The following is a 12,500-nucleotide window of genomic DNA, read 5'->3' as shown; positions in this document are numbered from 1 at the left end:
ATTGGTCTATAGACCTCTTTACAGTTGTGTGCTTAGTTACCTGGCCTTTAAATGAAAGTGAGGCTGGTGTTGACCTTGTTATGATACAGACCTCCCTCCTTTTGTTATGTTAATGATGTTGTTTGTCATGCTAATTAGTAAGAATTCAGTAACACATAAAAAAAACAGTGAGGTTTCTATCAAAACAAGGCCAACTCCAGCCTCACTTTCATTCATAGGCCAGGTAACTAAACACACAACTGTAAAATGGACTATTAGTGCCTCAGAGCTAAATAAACTTGACACTTAAATAAAGTTTATTATTATCATTACTGGTATTATTATTATTATTATTATTATTACTACTACTACTACTACTACTACTACTACTACTACTACTACTACTACTACTACTATTACTACTACACATAACTACTACTATTATTGGCAGTTTTTTAAAATCTTCAAAGGTCCATGAAGCTTCTTTTGAGATCTTACGAGGGTTTTCAATGTAGATATTCAGTAAGCATAACAAATCAAATGAAACTTTAAAGTTTACCTGTATGACCGTTCATATGTCGCAGCTCCAACGATTATGGACTCTACACCAACAGAAGATTCTGAAACTATGAAAATAGGGCTTGCAAATAAATGCCAATAACGTTTCGAGGTTTTCACTTCCAATAAAGTGGTGAAATTCTTTTTACAGTTTTGATTGGCAATTCCTTTATAATCTTGAACACCAAGAGGACAAAGAATTGTTTGTATCTCAGTTTGAGATATTAGCAATCTTGAAATCATGAATACTATTGACACAGAAGACCAATGTTCAAATGTCCTAACAACAATAATAATAATAATAACAATAATAATAATAATAATAATAATAATAATAATAATACTGAGAGATTCGCTGATGCTTGTCTTCTGTGGCAACATTCTTGATCACAAGAAAGCTTATCTTGAACTGAAACATGAACTATTCTCCATCTCATTAATGTTCTTATGACAGAAATGTCAAAATGAATCAAAAACATAAACAGTTTCTCTAGCCCCACAGGCCTATGATTCTGTAACATAAAGAGTTGGAGAGAAACTCTTCCTTGCCTTCCTTAAAGTATGTTCATCTTATTTTCCTTCAATCCCGACGTAAGTGGACTTGATGCAAGCTCTGCAGAGATCCGACAAGGGATAAAATGACTCAGCAGGACAACAAATGCTGCAGAGGAACAAGTGAAGGAGGCCGGTCACATTTTGCATTGCTTCCATTCACACTGCATTACGCTACCTTTATCACTTTGTCTTTCTGTTCTTCTCCACTTGGCTGCTTCAATAAACTCTTCAGCTCCTTTGGAAAAATCTTCCTCCTCATCTTCACTAAATGTCCATCAAATCACGATGACATGAAATTGTTAGTATGATATCAGTAAATTTGCTACTTAAGGTGAGCATTTGATAGTAGTCTCTGATCTAAAAAATACTTGAAATGCAGACAATAAGAGCCACATATTTAAGACTATCACAAAACTAGCCAAAGAATACAGCCTCCCCTCAATGCTCACCACCGCTCCAACGGGAAGCAGTGAACATTTGAGGGCGGCTGTATAATTTGTCAGTCTTTCATAACACAAGCATTGGGGAAGTCTCTCAAGTGAACACAGTTTTTACTTTTAATTATATAATAACCAAATCAATGTGCGTGCTCTGATTGGTCAATCAGCTATGTTTTATTGTGCCAGTAAACTCACTGAAAAATCGTGCTTCTTCTGAATTATTATGTAAAAGCAATAGACTACAAGCTTCTATGGTTTATAGGCATGATAAACCACTTGGGATGTTGGAAGAACAACATCCTGCGTGGTTTATCAGCCTATAAACCATAGAAACTTGTGGTCTATTGCTTAATTAGTTAATATTTTGGAACAAAAATTCAAGGACTTTTCAAGGGCTCCATGCCTTGTAAAATCAAGCTAAAATTTCATATTTGTAGTTTTATAATTTTGGAATATGCCTGCCCAACAGTTAGAGGTCTAGAGGTATTTTTTTAGTTCGTCCACAACAGAACTATCAATATGACACTTTTTTTCATATTCTTGATATGTTATGAAATTTTAAGTCAAATTTGATAGACCCTACACTGTACCTTTCAGCCGATTCATCACTCTCAGTATCACTGAATACACCATCAAATTTTCTTGGTTCAATATCCTTTTCTTTTTCACCAAGGTTATTGACATCCCTTGTTTTAACATTATTGTCTTCCTCTGTTGTTTCAGTGAGAACAACCCCGCTGTCACATTTACAACTGAAAACCTCAAAGGAGCAGTTTTCAGAAACTTCTGTTGACTCGTGTGAGAACTTGTCTTCCTCTAAATTTCTATCCACAGGGTCAAAAGTGTCCTCTGCTTTCTTTGCAACATCATCCCACGACACTTGCTTCTTTAGGTGTTTTGCTTCTTTTTTATCAGTTAAATTTTCTTGTTTGTTTGTAAGTGCACTTGCTGACCACATTTCTTGTGATTGTTCTTTAGAAACATCATCAGGTACTTGAATCAAACTTTGATCTGTTTCACTCAGGACATTCCCCTCTGGACTTAAACCTTTCAACTCCAGTAAGACATCTACGTATTCACAATTTATTAAAAAAAAAAGACATTATACATTAGAGGAATGCCTCATACATTACTATTTGTCTAAATGTGATAAAAATAATTACGAAAAAGATTTTCTAAGGCATAAACAAGTAAATGCAATAATAATAATAATAATAATAATAATAATAATAATAATAATAATAATAATAAAAATAACAACAATAATAATAATAAACTTTATTTATAAATTATAGAGGGTAACACACAACAGTAATCACTGAAAAACCAGTGACCCTTAACAGATAGAACAGATAATACAAATGTTTCTGTTTAATAGCATTCTCAACTTAGGAAAAGACTGAAAGTCAGTCTTCAAAATGACTAATGTGCAACAAGTGTCAACTTTTTAAGTAAAATTAATTGAGAATGGTGTATGACGACTCGATATTTGTCTTGATGTAACTCAGGTTGGTCTCATAAAAGTGAACTTATGAACTGGAGGCTTTTGTAGGGGAAGTAATTAAAGAATTTCTGTCACAGCTGTGCAGTTCATTTTGCGTAGTTTCACCAATTACTATGCCACTTAACGTTAACCCAGAAATTACATCATAACAACACAAATCACAAAAAATGTATGTCAAGCATACATAATTTAAGTTGCAAATAACAGGGATATACTTTGAAAAACTGTTCTGCTACACAGTTTTCAAAAAGTCCCAATTTGAAATCCATTTTAATCTTGACTGTTATTAATGACCCATTCCTGCCTGCTTTTGTATTCTGTTTTAATCAAACCTTCCTTCAGTTTTCAATTGGTTGTTAACAGCTATAAAACACGTGTTTGGACGAGATGGAAGAGTTTAAAGGAAGAGAGGTAGCATTTGTGAGCAATTGGCTTACAAAAAAGACCTTCAAAAGGTCTTTATAAAAGACAGGAGGAGGCGATGATGATTGTTCTTTATTAGGGTCTGACAGACAAATCCGGCGATAGGGTAGGAAAATTTGAACACCAGTTTGGCCTGAGGGGGCAGGAATTTGAACGATCCAATCTTCAATAGTTCAAATTCCTGGGCGAAAAGGGGGGGGGGGGAGGATGTTGAAGTTTCGAGTTGATCGGCGCATAAAGTTCATGACATAACCCCTTAATTTGTATCTGGAAAGATTTCCAGCACAAGCTTTCATTCCACGCTACCAGCACAAATGAGAGAATACAAAGATGGGTAATTCAATTAAAATAATAATATGGGTCAGAGGTTAGGATGAGAGAATCATATATGATAGTCTACCGTGAGTTCCTGTCTCAAATCATGACTGACCAACCAATCCACAAATCATTCCGCAGAGGATCAAAGGTAGGCAAGTTGGATTAAAAGTGGTTGACGCCATGACCACTAATACTAAACCGAAAATTTGATAAATTAATTAGGCTTGCCTTCGAAATCCCTCAGTAAAACTAGCGTTTTGGCCCATTTTCCACAAACGGTAGGGTACAGAACTTCCGGTGTGATTTCAGGGAGACAGCTGTCGTACAAAGCCACTACAGCATGAAGCAATTCTTGATTAGAGACCTGTAAAGTAACATCAACGACTTGTAAACAACAAATGGATGTCTTAGCAACCAAATTTCCTTTCCTTCAACAATCACATCTGGAAGGTTTTACCCCTTTGACAGCAGTGAGACTTGATTCGAATAACCTTTTGAACTCTATCAAGTACGGCCGAACTTGAACCCTCCTCTTTGATTTCGAAGAATAGAAGCGAAACTTCGAAGGTATTTCCCAAGAAATCGAATTGACCGCCATATTGATTTGAACAAGTTATCAGCTGACACAGTAAATCGCAGTCGACTGTCAATTATTTAGCGCATGCGTAACGGGATCGTCTTTTACCTCGGACAAAATGGCGGCTTGTGGCCAGTTTCCGTGGTTATGTGATATTGCTTCGGGACTCAACTGCGACTCACCTTTTTAAAAATGCGGGTTGAACTCAAAATTTCCGAAATAGGCAACCCTTCCTGTAATTGTTTGTGGTCTTGAAATTGAACAAACTTGAAAAATGGCTGAGTTATTTCGCTCGGCGTTAAACTACATCAGCCAAACGGGGAAGACCGGTGGTAGTGACTTTGTCGGACAGTACGTCGAACTCGGTCCCGTACAGCTAAGAGTTCGGAGAGTTATAGCTGAAGGTAAGATCTTCAGTTATGTCTAACGATGCCCAAATCTTAATGTATTCTTGAGCGAATTTCGAGTCAGGTTGTTAAAATCGCTTTGATCTTAATCGATTCACCGGTAACTTAAACAAAATTAAATGTTACGAACTTGAAAACAATACACAAATCACTTTTGATCGTTTTTCAGGAGGTTATGGATTTGTCTTTGTTGCTCAGGATACGTCAACAGGAAAAGAATATGCTTTAAAGGTAGTAGTCGTACGTTAAAATCTTTATCTAAAGTTATTGATCGCGCAATTTAAATCGCTAATAATGATATTTTAATTTCTGTCTGTCATCAAATTTTTGCGCAATAACGTTTCAATCTGATTAATCATTCGGAGAGTTCTAAGATTACAAAGAAGGAAGTTTTCAACTGTAGTTGTTGTTGGATTAAATTGTTATAGAAATCGATGTAATGATACTGACAAAATGTGTGTGAATTAAAAAAAAAGAAGCAGCATGCGTGCATATTCGTGTAAAATACAATGTACATGCTGCTGCCTAAGAGAATTTTCCGGGTTTCCATGATTAAAAGTTAGTAGCCCGAGTCATTTTTTGAAGAGCCCAGAATTGATTTATTCCAGCTGGGATCAAAATAATTTACAAGAAAGTGAGGCTGGATCAAGTAAGGCGCCCTCTCGAGCTACTTGTTCAGAAATGTGGTCGCCTGCGCTCGCAAATAAGGTGCCGGTGACGGGGAACAGTTAGGCAGCAGCCTTGTATATAGGAGATATAAATGGCGACTGTTCCAGTCTGGTTATTAAATGAAAATCTGCCAGAGGTACAATCATAACTAGTAAAGTAAAAGGTGTCTTCTAATGTGGGTTGAACCTGTGACCTGCAAGTAATTCAAATGTGCTCCATAGGAGACTTCTAGGAGCTTGTAGTGCTTAAAGGAGACAAGTGCCCTGCCTAAAATGACGGGGCAAAAATGTACTTTTTTGCCTTGTAGATCAACCTGTTGACCCCTGTGATGATAGCTTTTATTAAATAATAATAATAATAATAAAATAATAATAATAATAATAAATGATTTCTTAGAACATAAGCAAGCAAATATTAATGTTGAAACTTGAGCCGATGTCTCGGCGTCATCACGACACCATTCTCAAGGCAGAGTGAGTGAGTAAGTAATGCGAAGTAATGATTTCTATAGTCTCTACGAATTAGCATAATAACAAAGGATCACAAGTTCTTCAAGTGAATACCTTTGCGCGAATCGAAGAACTTGTGATCCTTTGTTATTATGCTAATTCAACGTTAATGATAATGATAATAATAATAATAATAATAATAATAATAATAATAATAATAATAATTATAATAATAATCTTTATTGCCAAACTTGGTAATATATACGAATGGTTAAGAGTGGAGTAAAATCGAAAAACATATAAGGACTCATTATAATTATAATAAAAACGTCACTATTCACATACATGTATTAAGAAGTCTTATACCTCGCGGTGTAAAGCTACTGTTGTGCCTCTCTGTTCGTGACTTTGGGGCAGCATACTTGCGAGTTAAAGACTTATTCTGTCTTTCGCCAGACAATTTTTAATACTTGTCAATGGTGGGTGTTCCTGAGTCAATGGGTTAACAAGGACAGTCAGCATAGAATATCATAATATAATTTCAAAACTTGTACTTAACTGGCCTGTCCTTATTCCTTAAGTAAATTGCTTTAATTTTGTTTTGCAGCGGCTGATGGGAGGTGACGATGCAGCTAATAAAGCTATTTTGAATGAAATAACCATTCTTGTATCCTTGATTACACAATTTTATGCAAATCTGTTAATGCCCTTTGTTCAGATTTAGGAAACGTCAGTAAGTAGAGAGAAAAATGTTTTGCACTCAAAGCAAAGGACCAGCGCCAGGCAAAAGGCTTATTTCTTGCTTGCTTGTTATTCATGGCTGTCAAGTATCAATGAGTACAGTGGTATTATGATAATAACCCACTGACTCCTCCAGATTTTACTCTGTCTATTAAACACCAGACGATTTTACTCTTAGAGGTCAGTGGTAAAAGATACACAGTGATTTTCATGGTTTTATAGCAAGCAGTAAAGGAGTTTTGCCATTTGCTATAAAGTGCAATTCTGTATCTGAACCGCTCTCATGTCATTTATAAACAGTCTCTCTCTAATAATTGTAATCCTAAACTTTATCATGTCATTTGAATTTGTAGTATTCCTCTCCTTTGGGGTGTTGAATTATAGTTCTTTAAGATTTGGTGGAATTAACTTTGTTAATCCTTTTAAAGTTAGTAGTTTCTTTTGGTTCATTTGTACAGTAGAGCACTTGCTTCTCCGCTTTATGACTTTGCGACTTTGTTGAATTATTATAATAATTATGATATCCTCTTAATGTAAGAATGAAGGAAGGGGGCAATCATGTGGCAATGGACCTTTTTGGAGTTAAACTTCAGAATGGGTTTAACACTTTCCTGCCCGAAGGTTCCTCCATTGACGATTAAAATTGTCTGGCGTTAGCCAGAATAGAATGTGTCACTCCTAAACAGGAAAGGGTTGAGGCAAGTCCAAGTACAAGTTTCTTTGTAGTGACAAGTTTTGCTTCTCAATAAAAACTGATTGTCATAAGTGACTTTGAACTTTGCCTTAAAAGGCCAGAAACAATGATTTACATTGTCTGTATTAGCGAAGCTGGATTTACGTGTACTAAAAACAAACTGAGTTAGTCTGGCCTTAGTTGTGGGAAAGATGGATAGCTCCACACTTGATGTTAATTTACTACCAGCAGACACAATATACATGTACTTTCAAAAACTGATTACCGGTATTTAGTTAATTTAGCCAGATAGAAAATTCATCCAGTGGTTTAATTGTGCTTTCAATCCATTGATCAACTACTTTCTAAAACAAATTCCGGTGCCCCAACCACTCAGGTACCACATTGCCTCCATTGATGAGAAATAGTTTTGTTATTGTCTTCCTTAATGTCACATAGAAACGCCTCCGTGGACACCCAAATATTGTACAGTTTCATTCCGCAGCATCTCTGAATGAGAAGGAAACTGAACATGGATTGTCTGAATACCTAATCTTGACAGAGCTTTGTGGCGGTAAGGCGTGCCTAAAAACTACCTCTATACATGCAGTAATCCAGCACCAGACATTCACATAATTCATCAGTGAAGGGTGGTTCAGGATTCCGTAGGGTTCCTGATAATTTTATTGAAAAGATTCCATAACCCTTGCTGCTTTTGAAACCAAGCAGTGCTTTTATGTTGTGCTAATTCTTAAAGATTAAGACACTGGGATTTTGTGACAAAAATTATTAATTTTATCATCTTGCATGATATAATAAACTGCACCACAGGAAAGGGCTGTTTAGTAGCTTTCAAATGAATGGTCATACTTAAGGATTTACAAACAGACTCCAAAGTTAGAATGTCTTTGTATAGTAATACTAGATAGCTTCTTTATTGGAATTCAAAGTACTGCTCAGTAGCATTTTATTTTAAGATTTCACAACCAGACTCAAATGTTACTTACAACAACCCTGTGCAACATTAAAAAGCTGTTTCTGATCATGGCAAGTTATTTTTCAACAGTATATTTCATTAGGATGGTCACCTCTCAGGATTTTACCCACATTTACAAGTTTAAAAGTTAAAACTACTTTGTCAGCTTAGTCGACACATATGTACATGTAATTAGCAAATGCAACTTGCACAGAAATAAAAGGAGGCCTTACGCTACTGTGAATGTGATGGACTGATGAAGAACCTTGTACATGTTGTTCCTGATGCTGTTGAGCATTAAACTTTAAGGTTTTTCATGAATCCATCACCTTTACAGTTATATTAGTACAGTTACTGTAACGATGTACAATGTGTGATTTCTGGTTACATACAGCTGTACTGTAGATGTACACACTACCAAGGGCAACTCTCATTCAACATGGTTACTAACTATTTTGTTGTCACTCTCAAAAGTTGTAACTACTTTGAAAATCATTCAAGACTTAAGCAAAGAGTTGTTGTTAAATTATGTTGGTATCATAGGTGGTGAGTTGGTCAAGCTTTTACAAGAAAGGTACGGCCAGCCTTATCCACCTGACAAGGTACTGAAGATGTTTTATCAAATGTGCCGTGGTGTTGCTCATATGCACAAACAGACACCACCAGTTATACACAGGGATTTAAAGGTATGGAGTGATTACTTAACGATGGTGATAATAATTAGTATTACAACATTTTCGGGCGCAAATTGGTGCAAATTGGTCAGAGGGGAATAGCAATGGCTATCCAAAGTTTGAGTAGCCAATCAGCGGGTGGGTTCAACACTATCCACTGTTTTGGTATATACTGTACAGTGTATACCAAAAAAGTGGATATATTTAGCATTGAACTTGCACACTGATTGACTACTCAAACTCCGGATATCCATTGCTATTTACCTCCGAGCAATTCCTGCAGAATTTGTGCCTGAAAATGTTGAAATGTTATTTGCAGAAATAAATGAATTAAAATCATCTCTTTGTGCTATATTACCGGTATCTTACTGTTTTAGTAATACTACAGTGTAAAACAACTACTGTATTCACCTCAGAGTCAGTGGCTAGTTGTGGCTCGGTAAACATCCGCCACTAGCCACTTCCACTTCGGTTAATAATTGCTAATTATTATTCACCGATATTTACCAAGCCTGAAGTGAATAGTAATGTTTTAAATAGTATAATTACATTAGGTGGACCATTTGAAAAACATGCTCTTTCTTTAAAACAATTTAAATTTCTTCGTCTATCACCTCGACAAAATGGCTTAATGGGTGATTATCTCACAATAAGAATTTTCAGTAATAACCTGTGTAGCTATATGTACGTGTATACTTATACAAGTTATGACTTGTGCTAGTACAGTAAGTAAGGTTTCATCAACTGAGATTAAGTGTAATTCTCCCTTCAGGTTGAAAATCTTCTCATTGGCAGCAAGGGTCAAATTAAGCTGTGCGACTTTGGGAGCTCAACCATAACACCAGTTATCCCAGATGACACTTGGACAGCTCTTCAGCGGAGTCTTGCTGAAGATGAGGTAAACTATTCTCCTCTCTTTAAGCTGATCTTGTATATTGTACATCTACAGGTCAATTGTTTTCCTGTTTGGTAGAATTTTTCAAAGCAGTTCAATTTTTATTTTGTGTCCAATTGTGATGAAATTAAGGCAGTACAACAAAGCCAGGCACCACTAATTTTTGACAGTACCACTAGGGATTATATTTTCCAGCATACTCTGGTTTTCTTCCCATGTTAAAAATCTATGTTTATTATTATTATTATTATTATTATTATTATTATTATTATTATTATTATTATTATGTACCATAAATTGTAGATTAGGAAAAACCAGAGTAGGCTGGAAAATACCCTCTTCCTGAGTTTGAGGTCAACTTAAACACAACCGTGATGAGATTGCAGAGGTTGAGGGCATGCTTCATGGTCGTATTTGTGACCTGATTTTCCGAAGAATACAGCAGTGATGTTTCCAGATTGTTACCAATCCAGCCAAAATGGATTTACGTTAGATGAACACATTGCAATAATTTTTTTCCTTTCATTGACTCTAAGTGGTCCTGGGAAGTCATGGATTCATACATCCTATTCGATGGTTTAACATAATAATTATAATATGCACGGATATTTTGCGAGTTGCGGAGTATTTTTGTGAGCCCTGCAGGGGTGGGGAAAAATATGAGCAATGAGCAAAATGTCTGCGAGTATTATAATGTTAAACCATTGAATAAGAGATTTATTATAATTCCACTACAAGAATGTGCTATTAATTTTGCTTCAATTTTATTTGGTAAGAGTGTTTTAAAAAAAGCATCATCTGTCCTTCAGGGCACATGCATGCTAACGATGTAAACAGCACAAAAGCCAGCCAAATGTCCTTATTAAAACTACATGTAGTTAAACGAAAAATGACGAGTGATGAAAGTGAGTGAAACTTAATAGATTTTACTCTCTCTAATGCTAGATGATTTTACTCGTCAGTGAGGGACAGTTAAGGAATCAATGAGTTAACCACCTCTACAAGTGCCTCTGGACACTCAAAACCTACAGTGTATGTCCCATGTAACCCATTGACTCCTACATGTAAGAGTTAGACGTAGGGCAGTTCAATCCTGAGTTAATGGGTTAATACAGCTGTAATGGTTTGTTGTGGATTTATTTCCAGATCCAGCGCAACACAACCCCCATGTATCGTGCACCAGAGATGGTTGATTTGTACAGCAACATGCCCGTGACTGAGAAAGCTGATATCTGGGTCAGTTATTTGATTACTACCATAATTTGGTACAAAAGTAGCCTAAATTTTTTGTCATCTAGCTCAGTGAATGGTCAAATTAATAGTCTACATGTAACTGCAAACAAGCTGCGGTCATCATTTTTTGAGTTTTCACTGATCTCTTTAAAGTTAGCTTTTAGTAAACAGAGAGAACTAAATACTGTGACATTAAGCCCCATGAACTTGTACATTAAGTACAACATCAGCCAACACGAGATGCCAATCACTTAAACCAGTTGGATCTTTAGATAGCATTGTTTTGGGTACATCTGGCATTACTGACTTCATTGTCTGTTTTTTAATTCTTTCAGGCCCTTGGTTGCGTTCTGTTTTTCCTTTGTTTTATGGAGCATCCATTTGAAGATTCTGCCAAGCTCAGAATACTCAATGCCAAGTACACCATCCCAGAAAATGACACCAAATACACAATTTTCCATGATTTGATTAGTAAGTGTATAAAGTGCAGCCAGGTGATCTGGTGACGTAATTCGGAGGACTGGGGAGAAAAATTTTAACGCCGTATCCCACAACCACGCGCGGCCTTATTTTTTAATTCAGCATGGCAGAGGCGAGGTTAGATCTCGTCGGATCTACTTGAATGTTCATTCAGTAACAGGAAATGTTGTAGACACGGAATAATCTGTTGAGTTTTGGCGATGGAAGGTACTGCAGGGAGTTTGGAAACAACACCTAAGGCTGCGCGCGGTTGTGGGATACGGCGTTAAAATGTTTCTTCTGAGTCCTCCAAATTACGTCACCAGATCACCTGGAGGTAATAATGTCAGTCCTCCCTTTAATACAAAATTACATGTAATGTATTAAGGTTGTAGTAACCCCCCCTCCCCCACCCCCAATGGGTTGGTAATTATATAATAATTATTGTTTATGATGGCTCTCACATATATGTACTTACAGTACTCTGAAAAAATTAGATCGCTCAGGAAAAGACTCTTGGAAGGTTCAGATGCTCTATCACTGTAGGCTATAGGACACTTGTTAGAGTTAGGCCATTGAACTAAGTTAGGTGACACATGCCCTGCTTTTTGCTGGGACTGAAATCATGTAGCCTATGAATTGAATTCACTTTTTTCTGTTTTATTTCATTCCCTTTCATTTTGTTTTATTCCCCTGTCTTTGAGAAAGATCATTCTGTTTCATTCAGTTCCAGTTTGATTAAAGTTTTAATTGTAGCAAAAATTTCCTGCTACATGTGTGGTACACTGTACTTGGGGTTGAATAGAAGAACAGAACTTGTACATGTACGTCAACTCTTCTCCAGAAGGCGTGCAGCTTAAAATGTCATGATTGTCTGTGAGTGAGCTATCAGCAAAATTTTAATGTAGAGCATTCAACATCATGATCTTCCAAGTTATAAGACCTTGGCTTTGAGTTTGATTGCGGTTAT

The 12,500-nt window shown here is 36.2% G+C and overlaps 2 protein-coding genes across 2 annotated transcripts in view; one reads left to right on the top strand and one right to left on the bottom strand.

Annotated features, from left to right (window-relative positions):
- LOC138023684 (uncharacterized) overlaps window positions 1–4,375 on the bottom strand; it is a 52,812-nt gene extending 48,437 nt beyond the window's left edge. The window contains exons 1-5 of the mRNA XM_068870725.1: window positions 4,235–4,375; window positions 4,006–4,141; window positions 2,123–2,600; window positions 1,268–1,356; window positions 539–605 (exon numbers count right to left, since the gene is read on the bottom strand). Coding sequence (XP_068726826.1) covers window positions 539–605; window positions 1,268–1,356; window positions 2,123–2,600; window positions 4,006–4,141; window positions 4,235–4,375 — 911 coding nt within the window. The remainder of the gene's footprint in view (window positions 1–538; window positions 606–1,267; window positions 1,357–2,122; window positions 2,601–4,005; window positions 4,142–4,234) is intronic.
- A 93-nt stretch (window positions 4,376–4,468) lies between these two features.
- Window positions 4,469–12,500, top strand: part of LOC138024877 (cyclin-G-associated kinase-like) — a 38,747-nt gene continuing 30,715 nt past the window's right edge. The window contains exons 1-8 of the mRNA XM_068872067.1: window positions 4,469–4,758; window positions 4,931–4,992; window positions 6,487–6,546; window positions 7,753–7,867; window positions 8,813–8,955; window positions 9,716–9,841; window positions 10,985–11,074; window positions 11,407–11,542. Of these exons, the coding sequence (XP_068728168.1) occupies window positions 4,629–4,758; window positions 4,931–4,992; window positions 6,487–6,546; window positions 7,753–7,867; window positions 8,813–8,955; window positions 9,716–9,841; window positions 10,985–11,074; window positions 11,407–11,542 (862 nt within the window). The 5' untranslated portion in view covers window positions 4,469–4,628. The remainder of the gene's footprint in view (window positions 4,759–4,930; window positions 4,993–6,486; window positions 6,547–7,752; window positions 7,868–8,812; window positions 8,956–9,715; window positions 9,842–10,984; window positions 11,075–11,406; window positions 11,543–12,500) is intronic.

The sequence above is a fragment of the Montipora capricornis genome, chromosome 11 (genome assembly GCF_036669925.1).
Source record: "Montipora capricornis isolate CH-2021 chromosome 11, ASM3666992v2, whole genome shotgun sequence".
In the NCBI taxonomy this organism is placed as follows: Eukaryota; Metazoa; Cnidaria; class Anthozoa; order Scleractinia; family Acroporidae; genus Montipora; species Montipora capricornis.
Note: the sequence above shows the minus strand (reverse complement) of the source record. Positions and strands in the feature narration are given on the sequence as shown.